Genomic DNA, 18948 nt, shown 5'->3' on the forward strand with positions numbered 1-18948 from the left:
TCCGGTATGTGTCACATTTGATGGTGAGCCTCCTCAACTTGGTGGCAGATGTAACTCCAAACTTATCTTTCAAGGCAACCCACATTACTTGCGCTTTGTCATAACTTTCAAATTCACACATGAGATCTTCTTGTATGCAACTCAGCAACGTGATGTGAGCAATGCTATTTTTCTTTTTCCAAGTTTGATAAGTTTCTTGATCTCTTCTGTGTTGAGCAGAAGTTTCATGCTCAAGTTCATCCATGGTGTGGTTGAGAGTTTCCAAAACCTCTTGGTCCTCAAAGATATACTGAACCTTTCGATGCCAAATATCATAATTGTCACCGTTTAGCTTCTCACCCTTGTTGAGTTCAGCCACAATGGTCTTGGATGCTGAAGCCACAATCAATTTCTACTACACATTAACATAATAAACACAGAATCAATACTAACACATTTTCCACATAAACACACATTTTAATTTGCAGCAAAGACAAACTAAATTAATGATAATTCAACAAAAAGATATCGAAACGAAAATTCACTATGTTCCCAATCAACTTCGGCATACAATTGTTCTACTATCATTAACTTGTTTAATTTGCGCAAATTTTAAGTTCTAGGTGAGAACTCCTTTGAATTCTATCAACCTACGAACTGCCACTAGAAAAGATGATTACGTGACCTCACGTAATGATCATCAACTTACAAATATTTCATTACATCAAATATAATCATATGCGGAATTCAAGACATAATGAAAAAATAATGATCTCCGGCCACTGTTCGAGTCAGCTCGAAACTGAAATTGCAAGCATGTTAATCCTTATAAACATGCTATCAATGAAGTATGCTCTACACAATCTTTATGTGGTCATTTACATTTAAGCCAGCTTCTGTATTTCCAAAACCATAAGAAAATACAAGTAAAAATGCAATAATGCCCCCAAAAAATACGCATATTTAGGGTTATGTATGCATTTTTTTTATACCTTTAAAAGCTTCAAACATATAAAATAATTACACCACAATGTAGAGAATTTAAATACGAACATAATGGTACCAACCACGCTCCAATCAAAGCTTCCACACGCCCACACGCGCCGCCTGAGTACGCGGCGCGTGTAGTTCACACTCCAGGGTCCTGATTGGTTCTTAACCCGGTCCGACCAGTTCAATCTTTGATCGGCCCGACCGGTTGACCATTGACCGGTCAACGGGTTGGGTCGGTAACTAGGTCGGGTTGTTCCGGCCGGGTCGGTTTGCCGGCGAGATGACACCATCAATGACATCAGCATGTCAGTTACCGACAGTTTTGCTGACGTCATCACGCGCGGTTGGCCGACACATGTGTGGCGCTCACGCGCCGGCAGCGCTAGCACAATGTGCGCGTGGCACCCATGCATCGCAGCTTCTAGCCGCGTGTGTGGGTGCGTCCGGCGTCTTCCGGTGGCATGCCACCCACCGTTTTGATCGTCTCAATGAGTACTTTCCCCCTGTTCTATGAAAAGTGATTTTCTCCAGAAAAATATTTCAAAAAACGATCAAAACATAACTGACATTTATCCTCCAAACCCGTTCTTCGCGTCCGATTTCGTTTTCAACGATTCATGTTGCAATTTCCGAGCAATGAACATCCAGATGATATGAAGTTCATCTTCTCGATTCCCATATCAAATAACAAGTGTAAAAAAAATTCGACGGAAAAATAAGGCAGAGATCGTAACCTTGCTCTGATACCAACTTTCGAAGTAAGTGTTGGGAGAATCGACTAATCTGTTCAATGCACTATGAACAAATTTTCCAGGATCGTACGTCGAATCACCAGCGAACGATGGACGAATCTATTTCACGTTGGTCCAAATACAATCATGAGGATAGTATTCTCGTTCCACAGAGTTAATGTTGATTGTCTTCTCAAAGTAGATACAAAATCCTTATTCGTCGTTCTTTGATGAAGAGAGGAGAGAGAGAGAGAGAGAGAGAGAGAGAGAGAGAGAGAGAGAGAGTTCTTATTCTTCAGAACTTACTTATCTCTTATTTGATTTTTATCTTCTGATAAAGTTACCTTAATTTCCCTTAAAAGACTCCCCTCGCACCTCTTCAAAAGGTGTCTATCAGACACACTCATAATTAGAGCAAATGATGCCCCTTGAACACACTCATCATGGGTAGACCGACGAAATATAACACTTTAGGTGCTCGGAGTACTCAACGTTCTTTAGGAGTGGCAATGCTTCTGTGCACATATAGAGCACTGTATATAGACGAAGCGCAAATCACTGCGCTCTTTGTTTACATAAAACGGATGTATTAAATATTTTTGACTAATGCATGCATGGACAGAGCCAGGATGTCACGGCAAGGCTTATGTTGGACTCCGACATATGACTAAGAATTTTTTTATATTGACTCAATCTACAATAGAGTGAAATTATCATAGTCATTGATCATGTAGATCGCATTATAAAGCTCACATATTTAATGATAACGATTATATTCATTTATATAACTTTTTCTCAAGGATGATTAGCTTGTTAAAGACAAAAGGAATCAAAGTACATGGACATGTACTAACAAGAAAAGATGCTCGAATAAATTATGTGAGTCCATTTGTTTCGCGAAAAATATTTTCCTTATTAATTGGCGTTTGGTTTGCTGAGGAAGTCAATAAAAAATTTATGAAAAATTTCAAATAATGACCTGAAGTGCCTTCATTTTCTTAAATAAGGGCCTGAAATGGACCTTGTCTCTAATAAGAGCATGATGTGTCATCATTTTCTTAAATAAGGGTCTGAAATGGATCTAGTCTCAAATAAGGGCATGAAATGACCATATCAGTCTTAAACAAGGGCTCGACCTCACCGGTCAAAGGGTATTTTCGTCTTTTACTTCTTCTTTTTTCCTTTTTCTGTCTTTTTCTTTTCTTTTTCTTTTCCTTTTCCTTTTTTTTTTTTTTCCTTTCTTCCCTTCGCCGGCCATCGCCAGGGACAACAGAGGTCGCCAGCCTCAGGCGGAGGCTGTGCGAGTGTCGCCCTCTCCCCGCCTAACCCAGGTGAGGCGACCTCGCCTGACCCCGGCAAGGGCGAGAGTTGCCCTCGCCCGTCCAACCCAGGCAAGGCAACCCTCGCCTGACGCCGGCGAGAATGACCCTCGCTCGACGCGGGCTGGGCGGCCCTCACTTGATGCAGGCGAGGGTCACCCTAGCCTGACGTGGGTTGGGCGGCCCTCACCTGATGCCGGCGAGGGTCACCCTAGCCTGACGTGGGTTGGGCGGCCCTCACCTAATGCCGGCGAGGGCGGCCCTCGCCCGACGCTAGCGAGAGCGGCCCTTGCCTGAGGCCAGCGAAGGTTGCCGGCCAGGCACAGTGATAGCTGGGGAGGGAAGAAGAAAAAAGGAAAAATAAAAAAGAAAAGAAAAAGAAAGTCAATTTTTTTTTACTAAAATACCCATTCTTTAATGACGGAATAGTCACCGGCTAGCCAAAAATCCTTATTTAAGACGATTTGGCCACTTCATACCTTTATTTGAGACGATTTGGCCACTTCATGTCCTTATTTGAAACAATGTCTACTTTAAGCCCTTATTTGTGAAAATGATGGTATTTCAGGCCCTCATTTTGAAGTTTCCCAAAAATCTATGCTTAAATCTCAAGAAAATGATTTCTTCTTTGAAAAATTCGAAAAATATTTTTCTAAATATGGCTAGGTATTGGCATTTGGACCCAAAATTCTACACTTGGGCATGGAAAACCATATATTAGTTCTCGAGTTCCCGATATTCAGGACTAGGTCTTCAGCGCCCAGACCCGGGTCTATTGAGGCTAGGCCCGGGCGCCAATGCCTACTCCCAGGTCCATCGAGGTCGAGCCCAGAGCCTTGGTACACGTGCCCATTGCCCCGACACTTGAGCTTGGGTGCATAATCGCAGTGCTCAAGTCCTCGATGCTCAAGCTCTGGTCTCCGACACTCGGGCCTTGGTCCACGAAGGCCATGCTTGACTTCTCTGCACTCAGGCTCGAGTCCTTAGTTAATGAAATGTTCATTCTTAAAAAAAAAAATTTAATCAATTTTTTATTTCTTTTCTTTTCTTTATTTTTCTTTTTCCTTCTTCCTCAGCTGGGGATCTGCCACAAGCGAGGGACAAGCTTGCCCAAGGCTGGTGAGCTCGAGCCTCACCAAATCTAGCGAGGTGGAGCCTTGCACAAGGCCGGCGAGGCTCGAGTTCGCCGGACTCTGGCAAGGTGGAGCCTCGCCGACCTTGGGCGAGCTCATCCCTCCCCTGTGGCCGATTTCCGTGGCCGATTTCCGTGGCCGATAACCGACCGAGGAAGAAGAAAAAAGAAAGGAAAGAAATATAAAAGTAAAAAAAATAAATTCAAAATTTTTGGTAATTTTCTATACCAAACGGCAAAAAATATTATTATTTTTCTAGAAAATAATTTTCTGAAAAATATTTTTAAAAAATGTCACATTTTTCACGAAACAAATAAAGCCTAAGTTTCATACTTTTGATACTCGTCTTCAATAGTAAAAACTTTCCAGCCGTTTTTTGTAAGCATTTTACTTGCTTTTCGCACTTCGTTAATTTCCATGGTGAAGTTTGTGTTCAAATTCAGTCTTCGAGCAAGCATGGCATCCACGAATCAACGCAAGTTCTTCTCAGTTTCCATTGTTTGTACCCAATTATTTGCCCCGTGCATTGTCTTAGTAATTCGAATCCTACATAGTCCTTAAGACTTCGGTGCACATTTATTTATATAAATATGTAAATGTCATTAACCAAATGAATTACAAAAGCTTAGGAGCATCCGCAACATTATAAACATAGATGTATTCACTGGAAGTCCTAAAACTTGTCCCAAAAGTGTATTTGAGTCCTAAAACTTATAAAAGGTACAATCAAATCCTAAAACTTATCAAATTGGTTCAATCAAGTCCTGAAGTTAATACCGTCTAACTTACTAACGGAAAGCACGGACGTGGCCCTTTTTTTTTCTATTTTACGTGGCAATGACATGACTTTTTATTATTATTTTAATACAAATTTTATTTAAATTAAAATTTCAGAAAAAGCTTTAAAAAAAAAACCTCCCTGTTGCCGTCGTCAATGACAGACAAGGGGTTGTGGCCCTCTCCCAGACCAAGCGAGGGTTGCCGGCCCCTGGCCGAGGCCTGACGACCCCCGCTAGCCACCCCCCACCTTCACCGGCCCCTCCTAGCAATGATGGGGCGGCGACGGCAAGGGCTTGCAGCCCTCCCCACTTGACTTCTCCTCCTCCTCCTTTTTTTAGCTTATTTTTAAATTTAATTTAAATAAAATTAGTATTAAATTTTAAATTTGGGCCAAAATGACATCGTTTTAGTCTTATGTTTCATAATTTAGCCCCATCATCGCCACATAGAAAAGAGAAAAAAAAAAAGCCACATCAACGCCACGTTAACATTTTCCGTTAGTAAGTTAGACGGTGTTAAATTTGGGACTCGATTGAATCAATTTGACAAGTTTTAAGACTTGATTACACTTTTTACAAGTTTTAGGACTCAATTGCATTTTCATGACAAGTTTCAGGATTTCCAGTGAGCATATCCCGATTATATAATATAATCCATTCACCTTTGATCTGAAGTCAGATTAGTACTTTGATCGGCCATGGATCATCATCAATTGGGCTGGCGGCTACAACTTGATAAAACACACGTAATAGCAACGCATGGTGCTAATTAACTAACCCATGAAAGCAAAGACTATCACATATGCAAATGCGTACTATTAATCAACTCTTTCGCAACGTTGTTAATGACGTATGGTGCTAATTAACCAAACTTTTGAAAGCAAAGACTTTTGTTCGGTTAAAAATAATATGTTCTCAGCCATCATGGAGCTAATTACATTATATGAACTTTATTTTTAAATTTTAGTGGAAAAGAATTAGTTTGGGTATCACTGCAGTTTGTATCCTCAGTGAATTGGTCACCCAGGTACGTCCTTGCAAAGGATAACATCATGTTAAGTGGTCCGACAATTCGTTGAGCGTATTATAATCACATTCATATTCATATCAACTCGTGGGAGAAAGTATTCGGTGGTTAGATAGCACCGCGTCATAAGTTGACATGGCATGCATTCTTGTAGTGAAGTCTAATCAACAATTGACATGTGTTTTAACCAAAAAAAAAACAATTGACATGTGTTCATGACGTGACAAGATTAAAAAAATAAAATTCACCATTCTTTTTTCCTTCTCTTCTTCATCCTCCTTCCTCCCATCCACGGCCACCTTCTCCACACCGGTGGAGTCGCCGGCACTGTGTCCAAGTTGACCACTGCTGCGCGTCCATGGCCGAAACACCCCTTCGTCGTTGCGGTGGGTTGCGGTCGTTGCCGTCCATGGCCAAGCCACCCGTTTCGTTGCAGCTCGTCCATTTGCTGCACCAGAACATGCGAAAAAAAAAAAAAAAACAAGAAAGATGTTCCCACACTATACTGCTGCGACTGGAGAAAGATGTTGGCACTTTTGCAGAAACTTTTGCACTCAAGGGAGGGAACTCGAGCGACGATGGACGAGCATGGCCCCGAGCGATGACGAAGGGAGTGGCTCAGCCATGGACGTGCAGTAGTGGTCAGCTTTGACGCAGTGCAAGCGCCGGTGACTGGATGCAGGAGTTGGTCATGGACAGGGGAGAAAGATCAGAGAGAAAAGGGAGAAGTTGATTCTTAATTTTTTTTAGTTACTTACCACGTCATGGACACGTGTCAATTTTTGATTGGATTTGAAATAAAAATGCATGCCACGTCACCCTATAATGTGGTGCTACCTAATCACTGAATACTTTCTCCAATTCACGTTAATATGAAACATTGTAATTTCGATCCGGTAAGTTAAAGAATTGACTTACAACAAAAATATGTTAATTCGTGTCAATATACCATCAAACATATCGTGTCCGATCAGATCAGATTCAGATTTTCTATTTGTAATTCGAAATTTTTCAATGCGTCATCTGTGCAGTTTAGTTTAGAGACATCGTCTGCTGATTGGCTTTGCCTCTAAAATGAGTTAAACTTACCATGCCGACATTTACGTATAGAAACTTCACCATTATATATGAAACTCCACGCAAGCATAATCTACACGTTTACCCTGTGCAATTCATTGTAGAACATGCAAGCGAATACCGTAAAAAAATATTAGATAGACTCGTTCTACTCTATCGTCGACATGGAAATATTAAATAGACTCGGTTCTATTCTATTGTCGCCATGCATCGACATCTTCTTCTCGTGGAGTCACGTCTTCTCGTGGAGTCGAGCGTACAAATCGCATTATGAGCTTATGTCAATTGACTTCGTCTTTTTAAAACAGCATCGACAAAGGTTTTATCAATATCATGACATGCATATACAAACTAGTTCATGCTATAAATGTTGTCGACCAACATATCAATCTTTAGGTCTTTGTCACGCCGAAATGTTCAATGTGTTTTGTGGGTCTGCGCATTTTTTCTAGACCTAAACTTTAGTCAACGCATTTTTTCTTAAGCTCATTGAGTTGACTTGGCATACTTAAGATTTGGAAAAGGTAGAATAATAACAAAGCGCACGCAGGTAAATTTTCCGTATATGTAGAACCCCATTTCTGAGATAGTACTCATTCATACATATATATACCATCGCATACCTATGAATACATGAAGTCACCGTACTTCATGAAATATCTTCATCTACGTGAATACGCTCAGGGGAGTCCATATTCATCCAATCTCACTTACACTCAACCTCGCGCTCTACAACTCATCGATCCCCCAGGAGATAAAACTCATTTCACAAGTAAAGAAACATGACGCATGAGAATGTGTGGTATATGTATTATCATATTGTAGTGTTTCGAAGATTAACCAAGAAACCAGAAGGTTTCTCACTGAAGTTCATGTATTTCACGACAGTACTCTTTGCGTTCTGCACTGTACTACTATATGCAAGCTTTTAGACTTTTGCAACAGAGGCAAAACTGTACTATATGCAAGCTCTTCAAGAGCAAAGGGTAAAGCCAAAACCCATTAAACAGATCCTTTCCCCAAAGTGGCATAATATAGTTGAAAAAACTGGTATATATACCTGTTAAGACCTGCACCAACCCAAGAGAGAAAAGGAAACGAGGAACGATCACCTCATTTCCAAATTTTGATGCAGTTATCGCGACTAGCAGAAGCAATAAGACCGTTGACACTAGATGCAGCCAGGCAAGATATCGGTTCGTTGTGCGCACGGAGGGTCACTTTCTTGTTCTCAGCAATATCCCAGAGCTCCAGATTCTGAGAACAAATGACTCCACATCAGAAAAAACAACGGTTTCACCACCCAGACAAAGAAGCTGAATTGTAGGAAGTATTTTGCAGGGCCTACCAAGTAGGCATGCACACCGCGCATTGCTCATATTGGAGAGTCCACATTCCAAATGTACATGGATGTTACATCAAACTAATGAAGTGGAAAAGAATAAAGAGCAATGACTTGCCTCAGAACAGGCGATGATTGCTGCAGAAGGATGAGTGGGATGAAAGACACATGCATGGGACTTGTTCTCGGCAGAGATCAACTCATGAACACATTCTGCATTGCCGCCAGAGCCAATTTTCCACACTTTAACCAAATCATCACTCACAGATGCCAAATGCTCGCCGGTAGAATCCCAGCAGACAGTATTGACAGTGCCTTCATGACCCTGCATTAACATCATCACACCGGCTGTCAATTACTTGAACTTCTAACTGGTAAAAGTCCTCAGCAAGTATTGTCCAGTATGGCCCAAACCGAAAACAAGGAACGTTGCAAAGCATAAACCAAATTGCCACTCATTAAGTTCTCCTATGAACATGCTTCCATTTGTACAAGATTATTAATCAAAGGGTCACCTCGGTGAATCCTGACATAAAATATCGTCATGAGTTTTTTGGTTAAGGAAAAATTGGCCCAACATGTCATGTCCATTCTTGGATGTGTGATATAAAATCCAAAAAATCGTACCCACATAAACATAGTTTATCATTTCAACTTCTACTCATTGCCCTAAGATCAGTCCATGTGCCTCACCGAAGTATCTTATGGGTTGATGGGGTACGTTGAATCTGTCTGGAAGATGTAAATAGTCATGAAGTTCAAACCATCAATACATAATCAGATGACAGCTTGTTCATGGAAAATGAAAACACCAACTGACATCTATTTATAATGCAGTGCATTCGAAGGTCCAAAAACGATCAAATGAAGAAATATCTCACGAGTTGCGAATACGGAAATAACTTAAACTTGCTCTTTTAGTTGAGTATAAGCTACTTGGGGTCAAGGGAAAGGATGCAGATAAAAATAGCAATTTTGATAAAACAAGGTTATAAAATAATTTAAGCCAACTCGCCAGGGGAAAAGAAATTGCATGGACAATACTGTCTTATTAGATGCCAATTGTAAAATTTCCTCATGTAAAACCCGCATGGACATCACGTCCATGGAAAACTAATTAGCAAAGAATACCATCTTTATCAAACAGAAAAACCCTACACATCAACATCCAACATGTAGAAGCACATTTTCCTCATCATCTTCACTATGCCAAGATATTAACACCAACATATGAAGACTGAGAAAAATGGAAATGACCTGCAATTTCATCCTACAGACTTGAGTCTCCACGTCAAGTATCGAAACAACATTCTTTGCAACAGCTGCAAGAAACCTTCCAACGCGGGGTTGGAATCTCATACAGCTTGAACCGCCCTACATAATGGGGAGATTTTATACAATCTCAGCCTGAGAATGCATAAGCTTCCTCGTACAAATTTTCTCAGAAATAAAAGTACCACTACTTAACCTTGATAACCCCCACACAGCGGCCACTCTTGATGCTCCAATACCGGATCTCAATGTTATTATCGCAGGAGCAGATGAGATCATCTTTCCATGGATGGAAGTCCAGGGACGTAACAGAAAAAGAATGTCCAGTGAAAGTTCGAAGGGAATAGTCAGGCTGCAAATTGGCATTCTCAACATCATCAACGTGTGTAAAATGGATTTATGTGTACACTCATCTCAAATGTTCCAGTACAAAGAGGAAAATGCATTCCACAAGCAGAGCATGCAATCCACTGACCAAAAGTGCTTCAGAAGACTATGTTACTTCTGCACAGGGGTAATATCTGAAGTGATGAAAAGAATAAAAAATTCCACGAATTTCTACAATCTTGTCATCAACAGTGAAGTCCCATACAATAACACGGTATATCCTGTTAAAGAAGCACTCATACGATTCTCCATCTACAGAACATGCTCTCAAAAGGATTGGTGGATGATTTATCGTTTAAATGCTAGAACCTTTTTGATGTATTTCCCGCATAACACGTACTATTGGTAACCTTCAAGAAATCAAAATCAACAGCAGTGATTATAATATAGCTCACTACCACCATTAGAGGAAATTGAACAGATTTCTTAAGGCTCCCCAGGTATAAGCATCATAAATCAAAAGCCATCTGTAGTTTGGTAGGGTAATGGTTCATTAACATGCTTAAAAAGTCAGGAATGCCTTCATGCAACTAATATCAGAAGGAGACAAAATCAGAAAATGCGTACTGACATTATCAGCATCCCAAACTCTGACAGTTTTATCAGCTGATGAAGTAGCGAACCGAGGCATTCTTGCACTGAAGCGGGCATCTGTAATCGACTGGGAATGTTCTTCAAGCTTTGACTTCAATCTAAGCGACTTGGTGCACCAGAATGTTGCCTGCAGAATATAACATGTCACACATTCTTTGTTCGGTCAACAAAAAGGTAAGTTCCAATTAAAAGATCCCTTAATCAACAAACAATTGTATTTTGACAGCGCAATTCAGTAAACTGTCTCAATAGACCTGTCCATTTCAGAGAGAACCCTTGAATAATTTCGTACCTTTTTATCATGTCCACCAGTTGCAAGCAGTTTCCCATCGTATGAGAAGTGACAAAATTCAATATCACTTGGACTTGTAGGAAGACTCTGGAATTCAGTAATAGTGAGGCCTAAACCAACAAAATAGACGTTAATCCTCAGGCGGCTCGTCATTTTATAAGAGATTTAGTATAAGAGATTTCGGTCAGGAGGAAAAACAGAGCCAAGGGGATCAGTAATCTGTCATACCATTGCTAACAACCTTGTCCCTGGTGACTAAATCTTCATAGCATGAGAGAGACTCGTTTTTGTCTGCCAAAGATGCATCATCCAAAACCACATTCGTCTGAGCCTACACAATATCCTCACATCATTCTTTTCCATACAAGTGCAATTCACAATGACTTGCATGAAACATTTTCTTTTGTCAAACGAATAATATTGTCTACATCTTTCTCATTTAATGGAATGAAATTATCCACACTCCTCTTCTTCTACAGCGACGAGTCAAACACTTTTATTCTATTACGTAAGCTTGTTTGATAATATTTGGACAATGAGATGTCATATATCTAACAGCTCTATAGATGCACAATATCAAAATGGAACAAATTTTGTGAAATCCATTTCCATTCAATAAATTCCTAATGCAAGGTAGAAACAATCCTGCACAGTGCTTACCAATCTGTTGGATGCTGGATCTGTAGCATCAGAACCAACTAGGGGAAAAGGCGTAGAGGAATGATCAGTTTGTCGCAAAGAAGATACAGAGATGTTGTCGTCCAGTGTGATGATAGAAGGTGTTGAGGAAGTATGAGAAAAAAGTCCAAAAGCATCCACATTCTTCAAATGTTTTGCGGGGAATGAAGCTGAATCTGGCCGCTTTCTCTTTTGCACAGTTTCTTTTTGTGAAGCCTTCATTTTAAAATGAAACAAAACAATATAATGAGAAAAATTGCAATATATGTCAATTTAGATTTATGATTTAGGTCATGGTGATAATTGTCAATTTTAATGATGGCTATCATCCAAATGCACGCGCACAATGAAGCTGAATCTTTAGTTGAAAATTTAATGTCGGAGCATGTGCACAAAACAGTATTCCAGAGTCAATACATGTTTTGGAGATATGTACTTAGGATATATTTGTTTTGAAAAGAAAATACTTGTAATCCTCAGAAGTCTGAAAGTACAAGGGATTATTGCCACATCACTGGCTGACCTGGAAACTTTCCTTGAAAGTCATTTGCAAGCTGCCATCAGCATTCGTACCTCCTGAAGATAAAACTCTATTTGGGTATGGGAAAGGACTACTAGAATTTTGATATTGATGGTTCAAAAGTGAGCTCTGTGGATACTCCGCTTGCTGGTTTAACAGAGAAAATACCAACTGTAAGCAAGTATCTTTGGAAAAATAAACCTCCTAAAAAGGCACAAACCGAAGATTTCTTTAATGGGCTGATTGCTAGTACAGAAAGATAATAGCACCTTCAATAGGACATCCACATCACCACAGGGAAGTACAGGATAGCCAATACGTGCTGTAGGCCGAACATTAGCAAGTAGATCGCCCGTATCATTCATCTCATCTATTCCAAAACCTAGACTCTGCTTTTGGAAAAGCGCCCTCAATTTTCTGCTTTCTAAATCATAAACAGATGGGGATGTCATTGGCTGTGCTTGGGGCATCAATTGCTGTTGCAACTGCAGTTGACTGGCAGGATGATATGACTGCATCTGAGATTTCGGCCACTGGTTGAAGCCAATTTGATGCTGATTCTGTCCCTAAACAGTAGTTAAAGATGAATCAGATGGGACACGTCATCCATAGTATCAGTTATATCACATTTAAACTCCGAAGTATATCAGGTGAATAGCCTACCAAATTAGCCTACCAAAGAAAAGATTATCTCGGAGAACCTCCGCAGTAAGGGTTCTAGAATGCCCTCTAGCAAGGACTTGCAGGCGGTTGCCACTCTAACCCCAGGAATTAGCCTTTTAAAATATCATCTACTCATCTTCCCATTGCACATGCAAAAGTAAGTTGTCATAAAACTCACACAAGATGATTATTTGCATGTTATGTATCATGTGACTATGATATATGTTGCAATTACCTACATTAAAGTTTGATGGCAAACATTACCCTGTTTCAGACAGGGAATGCTGGGAAAAGAAAAAAGGTTCGAGAACCACACAGTGATCAGTCCAGTCAATCCAGCAAACTCAATATGACCGAGGATCTTAGGAAGGCCAAAGAGATATGTTAGAAGGATCTGTGAGACCTGTCCTTGTCTTTGCAGGCTTCTATTGGCACCGGTGGAGTTTCAGGTCAGATGGTTGCTGAGGAATTCAGTCTAGGCAACGCGTCTACTACCCACAAGTCCATCACACTTCATTAATGATAGGCCATGTATTTACATAAACTAATGATGATTTTAAAATAGTCAAAGTTCTTCGAAAAGGTTTTTCCGCATTTTCTAAATTTTCGAACAGAAACATATTGGTTGCAAGCTATTAAACAAATCATTCCAGCGGAGTGGTGTAAAACAAAAATGTTATGAGCCCAATAGCATGGAGATAAATGAATGGTTCCAGATGCGGGTGCTTACATCTTGGATAAGGAACTACAACAACTGTCAAGGATGCATGCAAACCCAGTCCCATGTTTTTATACAAGCAAATTCCAGAATGGATCTACTTTGCAGTTAAACAGGAGACAATGCATATGGGGTGGATCAATTTCTGCGTATTCTAAATTATACAAAACCTAGAATAACGCAAACAGATATCGAAAGTTGTGAACTCATTAAGCTATACGAGGAATGGAAACGCACCTCGGCATAGGAGGTAGCAGTGTTGGAGCGTTTCTCATGAATCCTTGCCATATATATATCCCAGAAGACAGACCACCACTCGAACAGAAAACCGCCAGCCACATCTACCGCTGCAACAGATAATTTATGAGTATCATAAGTTAACTGTGTAATTAATGATAGGATTTAGCATATTCAAGCTAAGAATAGTTTCCAACCATAAATCTTTCCAATAGGAGATCCTGTTGTAATTGATTTTAAGGGGCCGGCCTTAAGCACAGAAAACTCACCAACAGGGTGTGTCGAGATTTTCCTCTCGGCTAGAAAGCTCCGTGCGGTAGCATGTAAGTTTCTTTTGACAAAGTAATCGTAGACATAGATGTCTAACCTGCCACGGAAACAGGAAGAGCTCTGTGACTTCTTCAATGGATAACAGAGGCAGGTATAGTAGTGTGAATGACAACACAACTCAATAACAAACAACAGCAACAGTTGTTCTCTAAGAACATGCAAAAAGCAAAACAACTAAACATCCGCCAATAAAATTTCCACCAATTGAAGCAATAGCATCTTTCTCGTTCTTCTTATTCAGTTTGACTTGTTCAAGAAGGAAATCACTGGAAAGGCACAAAAAGAAAGCAACAGCACTTGGTCCTTCGAGTGAGCTTCATAAGGCAAGAGAAATTATAGTGTCTCTCCAAGCAAGCCAAACAAAGATCAAAATCACCCTGTCAACTCCCAAATGACGGGAGTCAGCAAGTGAAGTAGAAATGACCGTTTCGAAATGATTCAAATCTTCACAAGATACAAGACGAATCCCGACGAAAGGACAAACTCGAGACCCAACATCTGCAAACGAACGAAATCATTTCACAACACCCATTAACACAACGATCACTGCCGACGACCCCACGAACAAGAAATCAGAACACGAAAAGATATGGAAAAACGAACAACGCCACGAGAGCTCTGATGAAGTAAGGAGCACGACAACCTTCGCAAGGGGTGGGTTGAGAAGCGAAGCTCTCGAGAGGAATGGGATGGCATGCAAGCAAGCGACGGCGCAGGACCCAGAAAATCGAAGTCCAAGCAAGAAAGAAAGGAAAAGCAACAAAGCCGAACGAATGCGTAAGAGCCACTCACATTTTCTCAGCTTCCCACTTCGCCTGAGCCATAACTTCTGTCGTATCACGCCAAACACTCCACAGCCACCAAAAACCCTTAAAGAGAAGCACTCAAAAGAAGAGAGAGAAAAACACCCCAAGAAACCAAAGGGTTCTCGTGAATGCTTCTTTGCTGAAGACGCGAGAGCGCCAAACGCCTCTCAGAACGCGTTCCGGACCATTCCGGAGCGGGCGGTGAAGGCAACAGTGAACACCTTCTCGTTCTCTCCGTGGGTGCGCAGCGTATATCGTCCTGCTGTCTACAGCCGTATCTGACGATCATTCAAAATCTGGGTTCAGCGGGAAAAAGGAAAGGAAGAGAAGAAAGTGGGATCCGAGCAAGGAGACGCCATTGTTGTTGGGTTGTGCCGAAAATTCTTCATGCAGAGAAGATAATGATGAGGAGGTTTTCATTGCAGGAGGAGGACGAGGGAGGAAGGACCATGTGGAGCTTCGTTCGCAAGTCACGCGTATTACGAGGAGAGAGAAAGAGATGGAGAGAGAAAGAGAGAGAGAGAGTGTGTGTGTATACTGTTTCTGGGATTTGACAGAGACGGCCATGTTGTTGACCGAGGAAGAAGGAGAAAGTTGCGAACAAAATAGAAAATGGAAAATTTGATTTTTTTCTTCATTTTGCCATTTTTTGGGGGTTTTGTCGTGCGGGACAGGTGGGAAAAGCCTGAACCCAGCCTACTGCTAACTACGACCAAAAAAAAAAAACCTACTGCTAACCAGAAAAAAAAAATCTTAACTTTTATACTAATTTTTTCAAAAAAATTTCTGTATGTAGCTACAGGGATTATTTGAAATATTGCAAAATATATGGAAGTGTTATTTTTACGACTATGGAGAGAATTGGCGTTAGTGTTTTTACTAGTGCTGGCTGCGTCGAGTAAATTCCCCCACTCGGGTTTCGCCGCTGCACCCCAATAAGTCCAAAATGAGTACTTGAGGATGGATTCGGTATCAACACTTAAAGAAGAGATCGAAACAGCATCGTCATACAAGCATCACTTCATAGGGGCAAAGTGCGTCCTGTGCTCATAAATGGAACCCAGCCAAGCTAGGTTGGCTCTACATGAACATGAATGTATAACATGGCTTATAATTTTTATGATCTTTTAAGATCAAATTTTTTTTCTCATTTTAAAATTTTAAAGAAAGAATTATTCATAAGGTGAAATGTAGAAAAATTCATACACAAATGACAACTCAAATTTGAAGGATGTTAGAGATATATATTTAGGAGGTTATTCTATCTTTATTAATTCTCCGTACCTCTCAGGATTCTCCTGGGTACGCATTGCACTCGATGCCTACTCGAAGCATACCCAAAACATACCTCGCATGCCATCTCATTCTCATTTTCAATTACTACTAACATTCATCTCTCAAGTTGATCTTCAAAGTTGTTGTTAAGTAGGCTGACAGTAGAGATGGCAAAATGAGTCTAGAACCCATATTTTAACTCATATTTAAAATTCAACAAAAAAAACCCCATATTTAATGGTGTGGGATATAAATGGATTGCCTTAAATTTTAAAAACAAACTTAAATGGATCATAAATTAGCTACCTTACAACTTAATGGGTCTTAAATAGGTCATGAATGAGTTACCTAACAAGCTCAAATAGATGATAAACATGTCATTTTTATTTTTTAAAATTTTATGATTATTATATTTTAATTTTTTTGAATTTTTTTTTGAATTTTTTTATTATTTAATTTTTTTCTTTCTTTTTCTTCTTCCGTCTTCCTTGGCCGGTGGTCGGCCACGGCGACGGCCAACGAAGCTCGAGCTTGCCAACTTCTGGCATTGGCGAGACTTGACCTCAACCTTACCTAAGGCTGGCGAGGCTCGATCTCACCTATGGTTGTCGATGACCAGCCGAAGAAGAAAAAAAAAAGAAAAAGAATGAAAAGAAAAAAGAAAAAGAAAAATACTTAAAATTATATTTAAAAAATAAAAATAAAATTATTAAAAAGAGTGTACGGAGGAAAATCAAATCAGATTTTCCATACCAAATGGTGAAAAATATTTTCTAATTCATTTTCAAATTTTAGCCAAGCATTGGAAAATATTATCATTTTCTCGAAAAATGACTTCCTATAAAACATTTTTCAGAAAATGTCACATTTTCTACAAAACAACATAGCCTCATTTTTTAAAAAAAAGTATAAAAATTGTCCACTAGATTTGTATTGCATAAAAGTGTTTTAGCAATATAAATTTTTTTTGAAAAATCATAAAAGAATAAATCTTTCTAAATTTGGTTAAATATAGAAGTGTTTCAGTAATATAGGTCAGGCCAGGTATGGATAAAAAAATTTGCATTACAAATAAAATTGGTCATAAATGAGTTAATGGATCAATTTAGATCAAATCATCTATGATCCAACCCGACCTACCCGTCTAAGATGGCTACACAGCAGCCACTACATCTTGTCACTTAGCATGAAGCCACGGCAACACATAAAAGCCACGTTAGCTTGTTGCCGTATAGCTTCACGAGTTAGCAATTTTTCTCTTCAACACACTAAGCCGTTACAGCAATCAACTTAGGCAATTTTTTTTTTTTTATCTTTTCTTCAAAGTACAGTTGAATTCTTCAAGGAGATTTTTATCTACGTATATCGAGAATCTTTTCCATATCTTACTTGATTCTTTATAACTTTTAAAATTGTGCATATGTTCATGTATCTCTCTTGATTGTGTATATCATTCATTGATTATAATTGATAGATTAATACTGCGAAAAATCCTAAACTAGTACACATGTAACAATTTTGCCTAAAACTAATTTTTTAATCACCAAAAACCCCAAACCGGTACACCTGTGATAAATTTACTCTCAGTTTATTTCCGCTAAATTTTACTGTCCAATTGCTTTATTAAATGACATGCGACAATTGACGGATGTACCAATTTTATGTTTTACCCTCCGTTTGTCACAACGTACCAGTTTATGATTTTTTGTGGTATTAATTCAATTTAATAGAAACTAACGGAGGTTAAATTTGTCACTAATGTATCAATTCGGGGTTTTTGCTAATTAAAAAATTAATTTGGGATAAATTTGTCACTAGTGTACTAGTTTGGGGTTTTTTGTGGTCAAAAACTTAATTTGAGGTAAAATTGTTACAGATATATTAGTTTGGGATTTTTAATAATATTAACCCTAATTGATATCATATCATTTTATTACCATAAATAGTTATCTTATAAAGCCTATTAATAAGGTCTTGTATCTTAATCATAATACACAGAAATATATAAGGTTGCGTTTGGTTGTCCAGATTCAGATTGAAATAGAACAGGATAAAGGGCGATTTAAAATCCTTATATCTCCGGATTGTAAAAATATCCTATCATACGTTTGATACAATCTAAGATAGGATTTGGAATATTTGAAAACAATCTTTGAAAATCTTCGAGAATCCGCAACCGAAGATAAGATTGAAAATCTTTGAAAATATTTCTCATTTGAAAATCTTTAAAAAGTTTTGAAAATCCCATCTCTGACTTTGCTCCTTCTCCTCCTCCTATACGTGAGACACAAACCTCTCAATCACGTCTCTGGGAAGTCAACCTTGAGAGCATGTCATTTCTCAACCGACACAAGTTCATGTAATTTTGGGACGGCCTCGTGACGAATGAGAGGCACTTCTAGTGGGTCATGCGGCCAGACTCTACTGTCGAAGGAAGCTACTAAGAGAGGCAACATCGGAGAAGGCATGCGTCATGGGTGGAACTCGACGCTTAAGAGCGTGGTCACAGAGAAGTTGATGATGTGCTAGCCGTTCGTCGTCAACCAGCAGGTGAACAGCCGGCTCGTGACGTGAAGGACGTATGCAACTAAGGTACAAAGGATGATTTATACAAACCCGGCACAACGATCATCTTTAGACCCCTTCCAACGGTGATGACCAGCATGGTCGGAGGTGACAACGATCATGCGGTGGTCAGAAGTGACGATGATTGGTAATTTTGGTGATGGTCCTGGCAAGCAATATGCGAAATGTCACTTTATTACTTTGTTAAAGGATAAAATATGAATTTTTAGT

The 18948-nt window shown here is 39.5% G+C and overlaps 1 protein-coding gene across 3 annotated transcripts; it reads right to left on the bottom strand.

Moving 5' to 3' along the window:
• Nucleotides 1-7828: 7828 nt before the first annotated feature.
• Nucleotides 7829-15205, bottom strand: LOC115689446 (transcriptional corepressor LEUNIG-like). 3 transcript variants are annotated; one of them, XM_030615477.2, is made up of 13 exons: nucleotides 14864-15205; nucleotides 14011-14103; nucleotides 13742-13851; nucleotides 12393-12689; nucleotides 12127-12270; nucleotides 11586-11819; nucleotides 11154-11256; nucleotides 10926-11035; nucleotides 10611-10760; nucleotides 9849-10004; nucleotides 9638-9754; nucleotides 8499-8705; nucleotides 7829-8295 (listed from the first exon to the last, which is right to left on the bottom strand). In XM_030615477.2, exons 3-13 carry the CDS (start codon nucleotides 13790-13792, stop codon nucleotides 8152-8154), a joined length of 1713 nt encoding a protein of 570 aa, XP_030471337.2. In that variant the 5' UTR covers nucleotides 13793-13851; nucleotides 14011-14103; nucleotides 14864-15205; the 3' UTR covers nucleotides 7829-8151. The 3 variants fall into 3 exon arrangements, with proteins under 3 accessions (XP_030471337.2, XP_030471336.2, XP_056162155.1); XM_030615476.2 differs by having other exon boundaries at nucleotides 14011-14108; XM_056306180.1 differs by lacking the exon at nucleotides 14864-15205 and adding an exon at nucleotides 14715-14824 and having other exon boundaries at nucleotides 14011-14108.
• Between the last annotated feature and the right edge of the window lie 3743 nt (nucleotides 15206-18948).

This window comes from Syzygium oleosum, unplaced genomic scaffold (assembly GCF_021117445.2).
Source record: "Syzygium oleosum isolate NSW1041296 unplaced genomic scaffold, Sole_v2.1 Sole_v2.42, whole genome shotgun sequence".
NCBI classification, from domain to species: domain Eukaryota; kingdom Viridiplantae; phylum Streptophyta; class Magnoliopsida; order Myrtales; family Myrtaceae; genus Syzygium; species Syzygium oleosum.